General features: G+C 56.3%; 1 protein-coding gene across 2 annotated transcripts; it reads right to left on the minus strand.

Annotated features, from left to right (window-relative positions):
* Positions 1-220: 220 nt before the first annotated feature.
* TMEM119 (transmembrane protein 119) lies at positions 221-6,698 on the minus strand. Of its 2 annotated transcripts, none has more exons than XM_027566489.1 (2): positions 6,593-6,698; positions 221-2,335 (listed from the first exon to the last, which is right to left on the minus strand). In XM_027566489.1, the coding sequence occupies exon 2, from the start codon at positions 2,321-2,323 to the stop codon at positions 1,460-1,462; it is 864 nt and encodes a 287-aa protein (XP_027422290.1). In that variant the 5' UTR covers positions 2,324-2,335; positions 6,593-6,698; the 3' UTR covers positions 221-1,459. The 2 variants fall into 2 exon arrangements, with proteins under 2 accessions (XP_027422290.1, XP_027422289.1); XM_027566488.1 differs by lacking the exon at positions 6,593-6,698 and adding an exon at positions 4,848-4,971.
* Between the last annotated feature and the right edge of the window lie 12,900 nt (positions 6,699-19,598).

Raw genomic sequence — 19,598 nt, forward strand, 5'->3', positions numbered from 1 at the left:
GTGGCCATGAGCCCAGGGCTTCTGGGGCACAGACTCTGGCCCCTGTTCCCATGCGGCATCCATCCCTCCCTCCATTTCCCACACCCACCCGGCCCCCAAGGCCAGGTTGATTTGTCCCACCCCTCCAAAAGTTGCCCCATCCCTACAGAAAAGCCCAGAGGAAATGCCCCCCAACCTCCCAGCAGACTCCTTCTCCCCACCCCCAGAAAACCAGCATGCTCAGGCCTGAATAAAGGTTTATTGTGCTGGTTTGTTATATTCCAGCACCTGGACAGCTGTGCAGAGGTGGTGGAGCCTGGACGGAGGAATAGAAACAAGAATCCCCTCACAGGGCCTCCCCAAATCCTGGATGAAGCTCAGGCTCCCTTGTTGAAGACTGAAGAATGCTGTGGGCACAGGCTGCCAGGCGTGTGTGTGTGTGTGTGTGTGAAGGGTGGGGGGCCATGGACCCCTGCTTCCAGCCTGGGTGTCGGAAGCCCTCCCCCATACCTTCAGACCCCTCCTAGAATGGGGTCCCCTCACACACCTAGAAGCACCTCCCAGCCGGCTTCTAGGTCGCTTGGAGTCCCTGGCAAGAAAGGTGAACTTCACTTGCCCCATCCCTACAGCCGTAAGTAGCAGGATGAGAGGCCAAGACCCCAAACCCCACCACCCTCACCCTGGACCATCCAGAAACTGGGGAGGGGGCACCCCGTGGAACATTTAGAGCAGTAACTTCCAGAGTGTTCTCTGCAGGATTTTACTCTGTAGCTGTAAAACAAAACAAAAGTATTCCAAGGTCAAAAGCAGTTTGGGAAAGGCTAAGCGAAACCGGATTCCATGGGCGCCTTTACTGCAGGACTTGTCAGAGCCTTGGAGGACTTTCGTTGGGCAGGTGAGGGGAGAGACGGTACACAGAGCAGAGAAGCAATGTTTCCTCGACTCGTTCTTTGGCCCTCAAAGTCCTTCCAGGGAAGCCAGTTTGGGAAATGCCCGTGCTACGCGCAGGGGCCCCTCACAGAAACCTCCTGATGGATCTTCTGTGGTACCTCCAGGCCCCTGTGCGTCTCCCCATTCATTCAACCTCTTCCAAAATGTCTATTCTGTTCCTCTTTTCTGCCTTGATGGAAAGCAGCGGCGTCGGCACTGTCACAAGGGACCTGAGACTTCTGTTTCCCAGCGGATGTGTCTGTGACTGGGACACCCCCCTCCCAGTCCCAGCCCCTAGAGGAGCTGTGCCTTTCGGATGAGCTCCTTGGGGCTGCGGGGACAGATGTTCTGGAAGTCGGTGAGATTCCTGAGGTGGGACAGAGACCAGCATCTCCGCCCACTGTAGTAGGGTCAGACACGCTGGGATCTGCAGCGGGGAGTGGCCGGGGAAGCGGGGTGGTCAGAGCGCGGTAGGGACCAAGGGCCTTTCTATGCCCAAGGTGACCGCTAGGGGTCCAACAGTCAGGGCCCGCAGTTCGAGAGGGGGCAGTTAGATGCTGGGGGGGACACTGCCGCAAACACAGGGGTTTTCGGGGGGACCAGCTGGGCCCCCGGCTTCCTGGGCGAGTAAGGGAGCCACGTCTGGCTCTCCTTGACCTTCATCGGCTGCCGCGGCGCCTGCAGCTGCGTCCGCCTCCACTGAGCAGGGCTCCTCCGGCAGAGGAGGCACCTCGGGTTTATCCGCCGGAAGCGCACGTCCCTGGGCTTCCAGGTCCGCCTCCCGGGGGCCTTTCTCCTCTTCCTCTGATCTGCCCTCTGGTGCCCTGGCTAGGTCTCCACTGCTTGGGGCGGCCCTGGAGGGAGACTTGAGGTTCTGGGTGGCGGCAAGGATGTGAGCCTGGAGCTGCTGTGAGGAATCCAGGGTCTCCTCAGGCCTGCCGTCGGGAGCCCGGTCGGGGACCTCGCTGAAGGCCCGGGGGCCCCCTGCGCGGTCGCTCTGGTCTACGTACTTCTTCTTGGGGAAGGATGAGGGGTAGTAGGCAGAGGCCTTGTGCTTCTGGCGGGTGATGACAGCCGCACAGACGATGAACATCAGCAGGAAGACCAGGGAGCCCACCACGGCGATGAGCATCACGTACTGGCGGAAGAAATCCACGATGCCGTCCAGGAAGTTGGTGGGGGGCTTAGGGCCCGCCAGGGGCGTGGGCTCGGGCCCCACCAACGTGGGGCTGAGGGCCGGGGTTTGCGGCGGCGGGAGGCTCGGGGAGGAGGCCGACGAGCCCTCGGCCTCCCCGCTGCCCCCCGTGTCCTCAAGGAAGCCGGCCTGCAGGGACACGGAGTAGGACACGGTGGGCAAGACCCGCAGCAGCAGCAGCAGAGACACGGCGAGGCTGGGCGCCGCTGCGGAAACCATGTTGCCGGGGACCTGTGGGGAAGGGAGGCAGGGGAGACATCAGGGTGGGACCCCGGGGCCTCAGGGGACCCCGAGGAGGTGCAGGGGACACAGAACCTCTTCTAGCCAATCGCTTCCCTCCCATGGGCCTGAGCCTCCCCACTGTGCAATAGACCCCATCCCGGGGTTGACGTAGGTTCTCCCCTGCCCCCAACGACTCACTTCAATCTGAGCTTCTAGAGGGCACAGGCTGAATCTTAGTCATCTGGGCAACTTCAGGGTTTTGCATTATATCTGGGTCCTGGACGCCACAGTAAGCACCCAATAAATGCATTTTGATGGACTTGGCTCAACGAATAAGAACTTACTCTTTCATTGCTTGCCATGTGCCAGGCCCTATTTTATTTTAGATGAATTTCTCTTGACTCCTGGGAACTGCCTGCTGGGGGTAGTACTACATTCTCCCCATTTTCCAGGTGAGGAAATTGAGGCTCAGAGGGATTCAAAGACTTGCTAAGGAAGAGCTGGAGTTTGGATGTAGGCACCGAGGGAGGGCCAAGTGAGTGAGTGAGCAAGCTGACCCCCTCCTCCAGGAAGCCCTCCCCACTGCCCCTGGCCTATCTGCGGTCCTGTCACCAAAAGAGTCATAAGTTTTGAAGCATCCAGATTCTGAGCTCAGCAGGGGCCTGAGTGAGCATGTGCCCCACGGCTAACCCCCACCTCAAGGCCCCCCGGGGGAACCCTTGTGCCTAAAACAAAGCTGGAGCCGGAGTCCTGTGGCTGCCACCAAATGGGATCCAGATGAACTCCGCACCTCCCTCCCCCACGGGAAGGCTGCTCCCTATTTGAACCCCCAGACCCTCCCTGGCCCAGACAGCCTGGATGACTAATAAATTCCTTATGGCCCAGCTTTATGGAGGAGCCTGGCTTCTAAAGCATTAACTCTCCCAGCTGGTGTGAGTTGGCCTGGCCTCTCAGACAAACCCAGGGACCCCAGGCCGCCCCCTGAGAGCCGCTGCCTGGCCCAGCAGAGGGCCCAGGACCCTGATGCTGGATGAGGCTGTATGTGCCAGGATGGGAAAGCCTCACATGCCCCTGACTGTGGCGCCCCCTCTCGGGGATGCAGATGGGAGAGACAGAAGCCCAGAGAAGGCAAGGGGCAGGCCTCAGGCCACACAGCGAGTTCCTGGGCTGAAGGAGTCAGGTGCCCAACATCTTGCAGCAGGTCCCCATGAGAGCCCAGGTCTCAGGCCCCGCTCTGCAAAGCAGGTGACGGTACCAACTCGTGGTGACTTGGGGATACAGGAAGTGATGTAAGAATGACATGGGGCCATTGACTGGCTCGTTCCAAGTGACCTGGTGCCTCCCAATATGACATGAATGCAGACAAACTGGCTCAGATAGCAAAATACAAAAGAAATTTCCAGGACATCAGACAAGGCAACACTCACCCAGAGGCTCTTTTAAAAAAAATTGTGGGGGATGCTCCATGGCATGTGGGATCCTATTTCCCTGATCAAGGATCAAACCCGCATTGGAAGCAAGAGTCTTAACCACTGGACCATCAGGGAAGTCAAGAGATACATTTTAAATGAGTAGGTCACCGTGTACATTTACCACAGGTTGCTCATCTGAGCCCCTTTTGTGGGTGCAATTCCAAAAAAGCCCAGAACACTAGTATTGTCTCCATTTTTCAAATGAGGAATTGGAGGTCCAGAGACAGATAGTGACCTGCCCAAGGACACACAGATGCTAAATGTTAGAGCTGGGATTTGAACCTTCCTTCTCTGTGATTCTGAGAATCCAAACACTCACTCACACACACACTCACATTCAGATGTGCCCCCGGCTGACCCAGGAATGGGCTAACACTCCCTGGTTGACATCACTTGTCAGCTGGGACCAGAATTTGAGCAGTTCCACGAGCTTCAGGAGCCTTCCCCTGGTACTTGTTAGCCTAGGTTCCTACAGACAGCCTTGATCTTTGGCGGTTTTGCCCCTCCCTCAGCAGTCACCTCCTTGCCTGCTGCTTCGAGTCAAGCCCTGGAATGACCTCTCATGGTGGCAGCTGAAACTTCTCACTATAGACTGCCGGCCGGGTGGGGCCTGAAGGCCAGGGGTCTTCCCTGCGGCAGCGGCCGTCAAGGTTCTGCCCTGAAGCTCTGCAGGCACTGGACTGAGAAGGCCAGTTAGGCCGGTATTAGATTCCTGGTTCCATCTGGGTCTGGCTCTGCTGCCCGGCTCCTCTGGGCCTCACTTTCCCCATCTGTAAACTGGGGGCGGGGCAAGGAGGTGAGCACAGGGCTTGCCTCTCGGAGCTGTTAGGATCAGATGAGACCACAAGTTCAGAAAGCGCCTGGTACGGAGCTGCTGCTCCCCGGTGGCAAGGGCAGGGGAGGGGGGTGGGCGCGGGGGAGGGGGGGGCGCGGGGCGGGAGGAGATGGAATTCAGAAGCAGCCGAATTTCTACCCCAGCAGGGATCCAAGACCAGCCGGCACTCTCCCACCGCCACCCCCCTCCCTGGACAAATGATGATTATCCTCACCTGATGTGTAAATGTGCTCACTCTTTCCCCCCATCCTCCAGGAAAGACCAAATTTGTATTAATACCTCGTTGAGTGAAATCTCCCCAAGCTGTAGCCAACGAGGAATCCAGGACCAGACACACACAAACACACACACACGCACGCACGCACGCACGCACACATACACACATGCACAGCAATGAGTCAGACAGAGTGAAGTGTTCCTTTCCCCAAGAGCCTTGGGGGCTGGGGCAGAGGATACGGAAAGAGGCCACACGAACTACTTCTGGCTCTTCAAGACTGAGACCTTGACTCTCCGAGTCCGTTCATCGCCCCCACGACTCTCCTCCCCGGGGCTCCCTGGGAAATGTGCAGGCCAAGTGCGGGGAGCCGGCGGGGCTTCACAGGACATGACTATGTGACCCTGCTGGATGAGCCCCCTGACCTCTCTGGGCCTCAGTTTCCAGTCTGTAGAATGGGCACGTTGACCTGGGCTGCTCTGACATGATTGTCCTGCCCATCAGCTGCCCCCAGCTCCTCCCTGCTCCTCATTTTTTTTCCCAGGACGCAGAAATTCATGGGCCATGAGGCGGTGGGGTCAGGCCAACCCCTCTCATTTCATCCAGGAGGAAACCCAGGCCCGACACTGGGAAAGGCCTGCCCAGGGTCACACAGTCGGTCAGGACAGAGCCTGACTGGAGAGGCGGCTCTGAACACCCGAGTGGAGGTCATTTCCCAGCTGTGTGTCCTGAGGTCAGGCATGGCACCTCTCTGAGCCTCAGTTTCCATATCTGTACGATGGGGATAAGGTCGCCTTCCTGGACTATTGTTAGGACAAGAAATAGCAGTGGCTGGCACAGCGGAGATGTCAATTAGTAGTACCACATGATTATCCAGGACTCCAAGCTGGGAGCAGGGCCCCTCTCCAGAGCCCATCTCACTCACAGTTCATTGTTTTCAAATGTGATGCCCCCACTTGAGGTCAGGAATAGGCAGATACTTCAAATCCATCCCTAGGGCCAAGGTACCCCGCCAAGACCTGAGGCTGAGGGGCTGGGGCTGCCCTGCCCCCATTCAGGGACTGGTGGCCAGAGGGGGAGGGGAGCCCACAGAAACCTGGCTTCAATTAGTGGCCTTGGGGGGAGGGGTTCTGGCTGAAGCTCTGAAGCCCCTGCTCCAGGGCAGCCAAGGACAGGGCCCTGGGCCCCTTGGAGGGGAGGCCTGGGGAAGGACAGGAGTCTTTCCCTGAAGTCTTGAAACCCACACACGTACACACAATTCACAGACACACGACAGGCACAAAAGACACAGACGCACAGCGTCTCGACACCCCGGATGGCTACACGGACCCGCAGCCCAGACACACAGAGAACACACACGGACGCACGCAACACGTGCACACACGTACCCCCCGACCCGCTGGGGAGCCCCACAGGTGGGACCACCCTCGTACACACCACCCTCCTGCGGACCCTGGGAATACCCACCCCGACGCCCACTTTCCAGCACACCCCCTACAGCAAGGCCCCAGCTGCACACACATGCCCCTCTCTGGCCAACACAGCACCGCGCTCAGGACGCATCATCCCCGGGCACACACAGCTGGCCACCCGTCGTGTTAACACAGGTCACACACGTACTCAACATCCGACACACACTCAAGGCTCACGCATACTTAGAGAAGCCCCCTAAAGCACTCACGCCGGCCCCCTGAACTCCAAGACACCCCGGGCTCCCCGAGAGAGGCGGGGGCCCCAGGACTCACCAGCTCCTCTGCACACAGGGTATCCCGCCAGGTGGAGCAGAGAGAGTTGGAGTCCGTGGCGGTGCCCACTGGCCGCGGCTCTGGGCTGCCGCCCGCCCTCCCCCGCCCTCCCAGCCTCCTCCTTCCCTCCCTCCCTCCCTCACTCCCTCCCTCCGTCCAGCTTGATTTCATTAAGTGGGTTTGGGGTGGGGACAAGGGGAGGGGCGGGGCCGAGCCCGGCCACACGCAGTCCCCCTCCCCGCTCACACTCACGGACACCCCCTCCTCCACGGGTGCCCCCTCCACAGCCCGGGACACCAGATGCAGCATTTCCTCCCTGACCGCGGGTCCCCAGGGCAGACTGAGGCCGACAGACACACACAGCAGGGCCGTCCTGCCGAGCACCCCTGGGCCAGCAAGCAGGGATCCTGCCTCCCAGCCCAAGGGGACGAGGTCAGGGAGGCTCCGAGGCCCCTGGAAGTGAGGAGGAAAATTCCCTGTGCTTGGTTCCAGCTGTGACTCAGGTTTTCCGAAGCTCAGGGCACAGAGTGGGAGCTGGGCTGTGCTTAAAGGATTCGTGGAGGGTCAGGCCTGAGGCAGGGAGGGAATTCAGACACCCAAAATCAGAGCCTTTTCTTCTGCAGGCCTCCGTTTCCCCATTTACAGGGATGGGTGGGAAGCTCTGTGGGTTCCCTCTAACATCCTGAGATCCACGGCCTCGCGATACCCCAAAATGAAGTGGCCAGAACACGGGTTTTCATGGCCCCGTTTCACAGACTGAGAAAGTGAGGCAAGGTGCATTCAAGAGGCTCCTCCAGGGAACTGAGATAAGTCAGTTGTGGGCACGGGAACCAGGCCCTCTGGCTGATCTGAGGAGTCCAGTGAGTCAGCAGTCCTTGCATTCATTTATTCCTGCGCTCATTCATTCATTCGTCCATCAAATGCTTAATGAACACCTATGTGCACCAGACCCGGTGCTAGCAGGTTTCAGAGGTGAATCAGACCAGCCTTCAAGAAGCTCACAGACTTCCAAGCAGAAGCATACATACATTAATTGCTTTTTTTAAGAAACAGAAATGGGTCCACGGCGGGAGAGAAGCCAAGAGCTCAGGGAACCCCAGGACAGAGACAGGCCCACTGAAAGAAGCAGGGGAGTTGTCCTAGAGGCTGTGACTGTGAATGAGCAGAGACCCAGGAAGGTCATTCCCGGAGGAAAGACCAGTGTGGATGAAGGCAGGTGGCTGAGAATGCTGCACACGGACAGGGACTGTGACGAAACTGTGCTGGAGCACGAAGTGGATGAAAGGGAGGAGCGAATGAGGAGGGCGAGGGAAGAGCAGAGCGAAAGGCTCAGAACAGCATTCATCAGGGGCAACAGGGAGCCAGGGAAGGTCTGGAGCATGGGGAGTACAAGAATCAACAGATCATGCCCACCTTTTAGGAACCAGGGCCCTAGATTGTAGCTACTCCCTTTGATGGTCCCAGCAGCCCCAACTCGCCTCCCCAAAGAGGAGCCAGCTGTTTAGAAAATAAAACCAGGGAAATTACCCAGCCAGTGACCCCATTAGACAGCTATCAGACCATCTCTCTCTCTCTCTCTCTCACACACACACACACACACACACACCCCTTAAGCCAAATATCCCGACCCACAATCTGAGGAGAGAATAACAAAAACGTCAATCACCAATGGGAGGGAAAAAGATCCCTGAGTTCCAGCCCCGGCTCACTCATCAGCTGTGAGTGGCTGGGCAAATCTCTGTCCCTCTCTGGGCTGCAGCTAAGTGTGGGGTTGTTCTCGATGCCCTCTGCAAGGCTGCCACCTCTGAAGTTCCAACGCTGTGACATTCTAAATTGTATTCAGTCTACAAATATTTCTTGAGCACTGAGTTTACACCCAGCCACTGTCAGGCCCTGGAAGACAGTAATGAGCAGACATAGGCTCAGAGAGAGGAGACTTGCAATAAGCAAGTAAACAAAGCAATGAATATCTAACTGCAAACTGTGCTAAGAGTTGGAATGGGGCATTTCCAAGGCTGTGAGAGGCCAGTCTGGGGGGCATTAGTCTGGTCCTGGGGCTCATGGGGGCCTTCATGAGGAGGTGGAAGTAGAGCTACTGGTGGAGGTCTTTTGGGAGGCAAGAATGCACGAGGATAGCATGTGCAAAGGCCCGGGGGTAGACAGGAAGCCAGCACCTTCAGAGCAGTTCCTGATCATCATCAAGCAAAAGTCCATGAACTAGGCCTGTGGGGGGACCAGGACCTCTACCTGTTTTGTGAGTGGCCGTAACTCCAGCATCTAGAGCGGTCCCTGGAACACAGGAGGTGCTCAATAAATGCTTGTGACCATGTCAGTGACCACTCTGCTCTCCACTCTCACGTTCCTAGGATCTAACCACTCCTCATCCATCCTGAAGGACTCACAGTCCACCTTCTCCAGCTCCAGGACCCATGGTAGGGCCTGGCCCGGGTGATCCCACGGCCCACAGCGCCACGCATGGCTCCAAGGGTGGGGGCGGGCAGGCCTGTGGCTTGGAGGGGGCCAGGCCGCTCACTCACAACCCACAATTTCAGAAACAGAGCAACGGGTCCTCTGCCCAGCCTGGAAGCAATTCAGAGCCCCCACCCTGTGCCTAGCCTGCAATTAGCAGCTGTGACCACCCCCACCCCCGCCCGGCTGAACAACCAGGACTGAGGAGGCAGGGAGGAGGAGGAGGAGGGAAAGCCTCACCCAGGCTTGAGTCTCTGCCAGAGTGCTCCCCGGTTGAGCCTGGGCAAGCTGCTTGGCCCACCGCAGCCCCCAGCTCCAGCCTCTCGCGGGCTCAGAGCCGCTTCTAATTACACAGCCCCCGAAGCCACAGGGGCCTGCCTTCTGGGCAAAAATATCGCAAGATTTTCATGTAGCTGGAGAGACCTGGGCTGCGGCCCCATCACAGCACGGGCCTGGCCTGCGGGTGGACACCCATGGAGTGGCCCCTAGTCGGGGGCTCCAAGGAGGTAGAGTGGCCAGGGCCCAGGTGTGCTGTGAAACCTCCCCATGCCTCAGCTCCCCCATCTGTAAACGAGAGACGTTCACTCATTCCACAGCTCTTTACCGAGTGTCTCTGTGAGCCAGGAGCTGCCCAGGGCCTGGAGAGAACTGTGAATGAGACAGATGCTGAAGCGACTTGCCTCTGGCTGTTCCCTCCACCTGAAGCACTGCCCTCCATGCGCCCCCCTGGCCTTGCATCTCTGTTATCACCACCTCCGGGAAGCCCTCCCTGAACCCCAGCGTCTGGGGAGGGAGATGAGCAGCTCCTTCTGTGTTCCTGCACCCCTGGTGCCCTGTAAGGACTTGTTTCTATGTGTCTCTAGACTGTCAGCTTCTCGGCTCCAGAATAAGGGCTTCTTCTGTCACCATATCCCTGGCACCAGTGCCTGGAACACAGTAGGTGCTCAGTAAATGCCCTCCACCGGCTGAATGACTCTCGCCCAACCTGCCCGTGTTCCAGACGGGGAAACTGAGGCCCAGAGAGGGGATTCACTGACATAATATTGCTCTGCCTCAAGGAGCTCCTCTCAGGGTAACCGGTTAAGAAGCAAGTCAACTGGCAGTTCAAGAAGACACCCTAAAAAGGCCGAGGAGACAGGAAGTAGCTTGGAAAGGGTCGGGGGCAGGTGTCCGGTCATCTATTCTAGTGATTGTGGTCAGGGCTGGCTTCCTGGAAGAGGTGTAAGCACTGACATGTGCAGATAAGAGCAACCAGGCACTCCAGGAGCAGGAGGAACAGCTTCCAGGGCCAAGAAAGCCAACAGCAGGTTCAAAGGCTCTGCAGTGGAAAAGGGCTTGGCACCAAGCATCTTATAGGGAAACCAGAGCAGGTGCTGAATTGGTTCTCGCCCAGGAGTCACTCAAGCTCAGAAACCGAGAGACCTGTCTTCTTCACTCCCAGCTCTGCCCCTCCCACGTGCACTGCTGTGTGAGCCAAGCCTCAGTTTCCCTTCCCACACCAGGAGGAGTCAGCCGAGTTTCCTCTGAACTCTTTTTGCTGTGTGATTCTAAGTGAATTTCCCACTCCAGCAAACAACCCACCACCACAGTAGGGAGAAAAATACCGTAGCCACTTTGGAAAACAGTCTGGTAGGTTTTATCAAGTTAAAGATATGCTTCTCAATGACCCAGCAAGCTCTTCTCTGGGTATTTCCCCAAGAGAAATGACAACACACGTCCACATGCAGACAAGAAAGTCGGTTTATCCATAAGAGCCGAAAAAACACCAAACGTGGCAAGTACCCAGATGTCCACCAACAGGACGACGGACGCATAGACTGTGGTCCGTGCAGTGACACTGCCCCGCAGGGGGAGGATGAGATGGGAGGCAGACGGTTTAGATGAATCTCATAGACACACGGAGCAAAAGAAAGGGACTCCACAGAACACAGACTGGGTGATTCCATTTACAAGTTCTAGAACAAAGTCTAAACCAGGCTGTGGAGACAGAAGTCGGAAGAGCGGATACCCAGAACTTCCCTGGTGGTGCAGTGGCTCAGGCTTCACGCTCACAGTGCCGGGGGCCAGAGTTCGATCCCTGGTCAGGGAACTAGATCCCACGTGCTGAAACTAAGACGTGGTGCAGCTGAATAAATAAAGATACATTTTAAAAAAAGAAGAAGAAGAAGAAGGCAGTTACCCTTGGAGGCGGGTATTGACTGGAAGGAGACACAAAGAAATTTCTGGGGCTGGAGCCGGACAATGTCTGGGTGGCGGTTATGGGGGCACGTGTGTATGGGAAAATCAAGCCTCACACTTCAGATGGTTATGCTTTACGTAGGTTATGACTCAAAGTTGTCTTTAAAAATTAAGAGCCCTGCCTCCCTCTTGTTATTATTATTTTTTTTTGGTGGGGTGGGGGCACCAGAGCCAGTAGGATCTCTGGCTTCCTGTGTCCCTGGTGACCTGTCCAGCCACACACAGCCTTGTAAACATTTACATTCCCCAAGCTTGGTGCAAGCAGCAGCTCCGTGCAGCCCACGTGGGAGCCCAAGTGTCAGAGGGTAGGGGTGTAGATGCACAGACCTGGCCTGGCTCTCCCGCTGTGCCAGCTGCCCACGGGGTGCCCTCAGCAAGGTGCCCTCCGGCAGGCCGTTCTGCAAGAGCCCCCTGCTGCCCCGCCCCACCCTCCATCAGGAAGAGGAATTGAGATGGTGGTCCTGAACCGCCTTGGCAGCACTGTTGGAAATCGAGGGGCGGGGTGGAGGGAGAGGGGTGCTGCCCATCTTTGAGCAGAGGGGCAGAGTGGGGAAGGCCCGGAGCTGGACTTCGGGGCCCTGAAGTCACCCAAACAGTACATCATCCTGTGTGTCTCCTGCTCTGCGACCCCTCCCTTTACACTAAGACCATCTGTCCTATTTTCCCTCTCTCTCCCTTCTTTCATCTTCTCCTTCCTTCCTCCTTCCTTCTCCTTCCTTTCCTCTTCCCTATCCTTCCCTTCCATTTCTTTCTTCTTGTTCTCTCTCTATCAGTCCTTATTGTGCACATGCAATGTGTCGGACACTTCCCACCGCTGGGGCTACAGCAGAGAGCAATACAGACGAAAAGTCTCTGTCCTCAGGGAGCTTGCCTTCTGGTGGGAGCAGAAGGCCGTTCAAAAGATAACTCTGGGACTTCTTCCCTGGTGGTCCAGTGGTTGAGAATCCACCTTGCAACACAGGGGACGCAGGTCCGATCCCTGATGGGGAACTATGATCCGACATGCCCTCAAGAGTCTCCGCGCCTCAGGGAAAGATCGCAATGAAGAACCTGAGTGCCGCAACTAAGAACAGCCAAATAAATACATGAAAAGATAACGCTGGGACTTCTCTGGTGGTCCAGTGGTTAAGACACTTGCACTTCCATTTCGGGGGCGGCGAGGCAGAGGTTCCAATGCTGGTCAGGAAACTAAGATCCCACATGCTGCCCAGCACAGCCAAAAAAGAAGATAGCTTAGTAATTACATACAGAATGATAGATGGTGATAAGGAGTACTGAGGAAGACAAAGCAGGGGAACGGTGATGTTCAAGCAAAGACCTGAAGGACGTGGCGGAGTGAGTCAGGGAGATGATCAGAGGAAGAGTGGTCCAGGCAGAGGCAAGAACGCTTGCAAAGGTCCTGAGGTAGCAGGTGCTGGGTGTTTTGTTTTTTTTTTTTTTCAATTTATCTTCAGTCAGTGAGAGGCTTGCAAGAGATATCATAGAGAATCTTTTCTTTTTTTTGGCTGCACTGGGTCTGGGTTGAGGCACCCAGGATCTTCAGTCTTCCTTGCAGCATGCAGGAGTTTTCATTGCAGCATTTAGCTAGGGGATCTAGCTGACGATGGGGAAGGGGCTCCATGGAAGGCCCCTGTGAAGCCCACGCAGATCCCCACAGCCCCTCCCCCAGCCACCGGCTTCTGACTCAGCTGGGACCCGACACTTGGCTCCGGGGTCTCCTAATGAACCTCCTCTCCTGGCAGCTGCTGTGAGCCACCTTCTGCACCCGAGCCCAGGGACAGCCTCACGGAGAGGGTCTTCCACAACCCCCAGATCCATCCACCAGGAGGGAAAGGGCCCCGTGGGGGTGACAGCAAGGAGGGAAACTCAGCCAGGGTGAGCTGAGACCACCTACCCTTCAGGGCCTCTGGGTTCTGCTGCTTCAGAGCCGAGCGACCTTGGGCTAAGTTCCTCCGCCACTCTGGCCCTTAGTCCCCTCATCTGTAAAATGGGAGCAATAGGAACATTTCCCTGGGTTATTGTGCGAATGTAACGAGCCCTGGTTATCTGTTACGGTTGTTGTTTAGTCGCTAAGTCACGTCCAACTCCTTTGTGGCTCCATGGACTGTAGCCCACCAGGCTCGTCTGTCTATGGGATTTTCCAGGCAAGAATGCTGGAGCAGGTTGCCATTTCCTCCTCCAGGACGTCTTCCCAACTGTAGGATTGAGCCTGGATCTCCTGCTTTGGAGGGGGAAGGACTCTTTACCACTGAGCCACCAGGGAAGCCCTTACAGGCTTGGTGTGTATGTGTGTGCTAAGTCACTTCGGTCGTGTCCAACTCTGTGCGACCCTATGGACTGTAGCCCGCTAGGCTCCTCGGCCCATGGCATTCTCCGGGGAAGAATATTGGAATGGGTTGCCCTATCCTCCTCCAGGGGATCTTCCCAACTCAGGGATCGAACCTGCGTCTCTCAAATTTCCTGCACTGGCAGGAGGGTTACCAGTAGCGCCACCTGGCACTAAATACATATGCTAATAATAACAACAGCAACGCAAGTGGCGCCTCGGACTGAGACTCCTTCTCACAGCATCTGGACAGCAGCGAAAACAGAGGCTTGGCATACAGCAGGCGCTCCACAAGGCTCCTGAACGGAAAAAGGCAGAGCAGTCACCCACCCCAGCCCCCACTCGCTGGCAGGTCAGCTGGCAAGGCGGCCCCCATCCTTAGAGGGGTGAGCCCACAGGCCCAGGCTGGCTCCTGATCCTGCCAGGGCCCCCGAGTGCATGCTCCGATCCATCTCCCCCGGGTAGAGTCCGACCTCCCCAGGGCACATGCAGGCGCTGGCCAGGGGAGGAAGGGCCCCAACAGCTGGAAACATCTGGTTTGAATTGTCGGTTGGAAGCACCGACCAGGCAGCCATGGAATTTGTGAGCTAATTTTAGGCCAAAAGACGGCGTGCTTAGCAGGGCGGGGGCTTGCTCCCCAAACCACAGGGGGGCTGGACTTCCAGGCATGGGGGGATGTGGAGGCCCCACGGTGCCCCTCAGAGGGTCTACGCCTGCTCCCATAGCCAGGGACTGCCTCTCTAACGTGGGCCCTAGTTGGTCACCTGAAGTGTGCCAGCCATGTCACAGCTGTATGAATAGCAAGGGCTTTTCTCCCCATTTCACAGGTATGGAAGCTGAGGCTCCCAGAGGTTAGCCTTGCCCGACATCCAGAAATAAGCAGCAGAGCAGGGATTGAAACCCAGGCCTGACCCTAAGCCTTAAAGCTAAGGCTCTTTTGATTTCTGCTTCTGGTGCTTAGATTTTTGCCAGTCCCACAGCTGTCTCTGCATCTTCACCCCCTTGCCAAACTCCCTTGCCCATTTGTCAATGCGGTCCATGTCTTCTGAACCCCTGCGGACTGCCAGGCACTGTGCAGTCATAGAGAGAGTGAATGTGAGGGACAGAGGCCCCGCCCTTGCACAGCAAAAATCCGTACATCCACATGGTCATCTGGCTTCCCAGGTGGCGCTAACGGTAAAGACCCCCGCCCGCCAATGCCGGGGACGTGAGAGATGCAACTCAGTCCCTGGGTCAGGAAGATCCCCTGGAGAAGGGCATGGCTACCCACTCCAGTATTCTTGCCTGAAGAATCCCATGGACAGAGCACCCTGGTGGGCTGCAGTCCACGGGGTCACGAACAGTCGAACACGACAGCATGAGCTCCACCACCACCACCCTGAAGGGGAGCAGGGGGTTGTCCTAAACAAAAGTGGGGGCAGGGCCGCAGAGAAGGCCCCTCTGAAGAGGCGACATTCACGCTGAGACACAAAGGATGAGAAGATGCTGGTCCCGCAGACCTCTGGCCAGAGAGCACTAGGCAGAGGGGCAGCAGGTGCAAAGGACCCGGGGCAGGAGAGTGCGAGGAAGAAAGAACCAGCAGGCTCTTGGGGCCGGAGCCAAGTGACAGTGAGAGATGACAGCTTTCCTGCCCTCATCCAGCCAACACGTCTGCCAGTGGGTGAGACGGGGGTCCAAACAGGCAGGGGTTGGCTTCCAGAAGCTTCGGCTGCTGGTGGGATTAAGGCACCCTACCGTCCTACAGATTCATTTATAGCCAGTGATTTGCTGAGGGGGCCACTGAAGCTCTGGGGGAAATCCCCTGAAGACCGGAGGGGTCCAGAGGCCAGACACAAGGGAGAACGATCCGTCTCTCGGAAGGACTGCCCCAAGGGAGGGGCAGCCCGGAAGCAGTGCCGGGACCGGAGGGGACCGTGCTTCGCCCCTGGCAGGGTTCACGTGCCCGGGAAAGGGACTGCATCTTCGCCCCTTTGGTGCTCCTGTCTCCTGCCCTGGGCCCGTTCCTTTCGGCTCCTTTCCTCGGAAAATCAGCTCCAAGGCTGCCGCCCTGCCAGGTTCAGCAGCAGCATCCTTACTGTGCCAGGCTTGGGCATGGGGCACTGGCCCCGTGGGACCCCAGGGGGCAAAAGCCTGAGCAATTATGGCTACAGGCTTCCAGCCACCAAGAGGAGACACAGCAATCAAGCTCATGGCCACACAGTTCGGGTTTCCAAACACTTTTGAGAAGGGGAACTCCAAGGGCCCTCACTGCCAAGTGGGGAGAGCAGAATTTCTCCACCTCAGGACCACTGACATTTGGACCAGACCCTTCTTTGCCTCGGGGGACTGGCCTGTGCACTGTGGGATGTTTGTCGGGGTCCCTGACCACCTACTAGATGCCAGCAATGCTCCCCCAAGTCATGACAACCAGCTTATCTCCAGACATTGCCAGATGTCCCCTGGGGGGGCAAAGTTGCCCCCGGGTCAGGACCACCAGCTCAGAGCCTTCCTGTGTGGGCATTCATAGCTAAAGAGTGGATGGTTTTACTCACTAGCTGGGGAGACCTGGGACCCCCAGACTTCCTAAACACTTATGATTTTGTTCTGCCCATTGAAAAATATTAGGAAAACACAGGAAAGTCAAAAGAACCAAATAAAATTCACTTATAATCCCACGCTTGGTGGCTAATCTCTCTTAACGATTTGGTGTACTTCCAGTCATTTTTCTGTATCTGAAAATGGTTTATGGAGGACATATCTCGTGCTTAGGCATCAGGTAAGACTTGGTTGGGTGGCAGGCAGGGGTGGGGTATGGAGGAAGGTTTGGGGAGCCTTTGTCCAGATTGACAGCCAGATGAAGCACCCGCAGGGCTGGCAGCAACCCCCCTCCAAAGGGACAAGAGTAAATTCAGCATGCCACCCCCTGTCCCCCATTTCCTGTCTACCCTCCTTCCTTCCCTACTGCCAGAGCTGAAGTCAGCGGAGTCTGGTTTCTCAGCAGTGCAACTTGCTGAAGTCACAGCTTTCTGAACCTCAGTTTCTCTAGCAGAGATGTGGGATAATAATTGTCCTCACCTCACGGGTTGTTGTGAGACCTGAATGCGATCAGGCAGATAAAGCATTTGCCGTGGGGCTGGGCATAGACTGAGTGCCCAGGAAACGCCCGTGCCTTGGTGCAGCCCCCTCTCTCAGTCTTGAATCCCGGGTCTGCTCTGTGCCTGCTCTCTGCAAGCTGGGTTCAACTTCGTCATCCCGGGGCTTCCCTAGTGGCTCAGACAGTAAAGACTCTGCCTGAATGAAGGAGACCCAGGTTCGATTCCTGGGTCAGGAAGAGCCCCTGGGGAAGGGATTGGCTACCCACTCCAGTATTCTTGCCTGGAGAATCCCAGGGACAGAGGAGAGCCTGGCAGGCTGCAGTCCATGGGGTTGCAAAGAACTGGACATGACTGAGCAACTAACAAGTCCCAGCGCCTTCTCTCAGCAACTGGGAGCCACAAAGGGTGGCTGAGGGGACTTCCAGACGCCAGGACAGGTCAGCAGGAGTGGGAGTTTGGGGCACGGGATTCCCCCAGAACCCCGCTATGATCTCAAGGACCTCATGACTTAGTGGTAAGAATGTGTCTTTCTGATTCAAGCCTAGATTCCAATCTCAGATCCTTATGTATGATCTGGGACATGTGACTGCACTTCTCTGAGCCTCAGTTTCCTCTTCTGTAAAATGGGGAGACTCCTAGTTCCTTCATAGGCTGTATAAGGGGATCCATGGAGACATAGCAGATATTCGTGTTCAGTGGATGGATGGGGCAATTCCTGGGGTGATGTTCAAGGGCAAGGGAGGTCCAGACAAGTGGAAGGGCACACTAGGATGCAGGAGCCAGCCTGTATCAGGCTCAGATCCAGTTGTCAAATTTTCAGAATTATTTGAACCAGTTGTTACATAAAATTAAGTTACATTATGTTAAAAACCAAGGTCTTCAATACTTAAAACTCATCGCTTCCGCATGATCTTACTACATCCTACATCTACGCCATTGGCATTATTTACATTTTTTGTATGATCTACTGTATAAATGGCTGGCTCAAAATCAGCCATGGGAGTATTTACAGCAAAGAAATTGGCAAGCACTTCAAATCGTGCTTTGGGCACCAATCCACCTGAGAAGCCAGTTGATAAATATATACCAGCACCCCACTGGGTTTGGAGCTCTGATCTGGCTCCATCCTGACCGGACCAAGCGAAGCGCCAGGCTGCCCTTGGCTCCACTAGCTGGTGGTGGGCGCCCCCTGGTGGCATCTTCACGCATTCGCCATCTCCGCTGCTGACGAATCCTGCACCTTGAAGGGAGGGCTGCCGAGAAACGCTCCTCTTCCGGTAGAGACGGAAAACCAACGTGCGGGAGCAGGGGTGCTCCCCGGGGCCCTTAGGGGAGCCCGGAGACCTGCTCTCTGCCCAGACGGACGGGGTAGCAAAGTCCCAGAGGAACTGCTCAAATGTCCCCCAAGTCCTCCAGCCTCTGGGGCCCCACCCCAGTGATGTGGAATCCACCAGCTGAGTTTTCTGATCCCTGATAAAGGGGAAGTGAAATCCTGTTGCTGTCTTAGGACCCCACCTTCTCCAGGGTTGGCTGTCCCCGCCCATGGCGGATACGCAGCTGCACCCAGCGCCCCCACCAGAGCACCTTGAACACACCTTCCTGTGTATCACAGCTGTTGTAGAGGTTCAAGGGCAAGGGGGCAGGGGAGGACAGAACCAGGCAGTTCTCCGCTTATCCTGACTCTGTCCCCTATGGCCCTGTTGCTTTTCGTGTTCCTCCTCCCTTTCCCCCCATCCCTTTCTCTGAGTTGCAGCCAACAACCCCCACTTCCCCTGCCCCAATTAGACCTTTTCTTTGAATTCTTTCTCTGCAGGTTATGCCACGGAGTGGAGGGGGTCCTGAATTCCCAAAGAGGCCCTTGGAGGCATTTTTCTAGAAGAGAAAAAGTCCCCTGAGATGAATGTTCTAGAAGGTAGAAGTGTGTGTGTGTGTGTGTGTGTGTGTGTGTGTGTGTTTCCTTCCCCGTGTACAGAAATGACTAAAAGGCATTAGGAAGCAAAGATCAAAAGTCTGAAACCCTGGCTCAGCCATGTCAGGAAGTAAACCACACCCTTCTCCTCTCTAAGCCTTTGTCTTCCTGATCTGACCCTCGGGGTCCACGTGGGTTTCAGTGCTTAAACAGGGCCACTTGCTGTCCTAATCTGCTGGAGCCAGAAACCTTATATCCCATTGATATAGGACTTTCAGTGCTGAAACCAGGAAAGTCTCAGGACATCTGGTCACCCTACACTGAAGTCAGGGACAAGCTAACTTACAGAGCCTGACCCAGCCTGCTGCCTTAAAGTTTCAACAGAATTCAGCTAAACCCCTTCATCCATGACTCAGAGTCAATCGCGGCCTTTATGCCGGATGCCAGAGTTGAGAAGATGCGACAGAGACCACGTGAGCTGCCAAACCTAAGATATTTATGATCTTGCCCTTTAAGAAAAAGTTTACTGGGCCCCAGACTCTCTATGCTGGAGAAGGAAATGGCAGCCCACTCCAGTATCCTTGCCTGGAGAATCCCATGGACAGAGGAGCCTGGCAGGCTACAGTCCAGGGGGTCGCAAAGAGTCGGACATGACTGAAGTGACTCACTTCATTTCTTCAAACTCTGTAAGACAACCAGTCAGTTGTAGGAAGGCCTTGTGGGGTGTAGCCAGGCTCCCCCTGTGAGGAGGGGGCCACTGGGTGTTAAGGGGAGATGAGCCTCATGCAGAAGAGAGAGGTCAGGGTGGGCTTCTGGGGTGCATGGCATTGATGTTTAGAGGGGGTATCTGGCAGAGATTTGGGGTGCGGGGGGACCAAATTCTGCAGGCTTGAACTATGTCACGGGTGGCACTGGACAAAGTGGTTCCTGGGGCCAGCATTCTCTGCCCCTCGACAGCCTGAACCCCTCCCGCAGCGCCCAAGGATACAC

This window comes from Bos indicus x Bos taurus, chromosome 17, assembly GCF_003369695.1.
Source record: "Bos indicus x Bos taurus breed Angus x Brahman F1 hybrid chromosome 17, Bos_hybrid_MaternalHap_v2.0, whole genome shotgun sequence".
NCBI classification, from domain to species: Eukaryota; Metazoa; Chordata; class Mammalia; order Artiodactyla; family Bovidae; genus Bos; species Bos indicus x Bos taurus.

What these genes read in the sequence shown, in the direction of transcription:
- TMEM119 (XM_027566489.1), bottom strand. Translation starts at nt 2,323, where the DNA reads ATGGTTTCCGCAGCGGCGCCCAGCCTCGCCGTGTCTCTGCTGCTGCTG.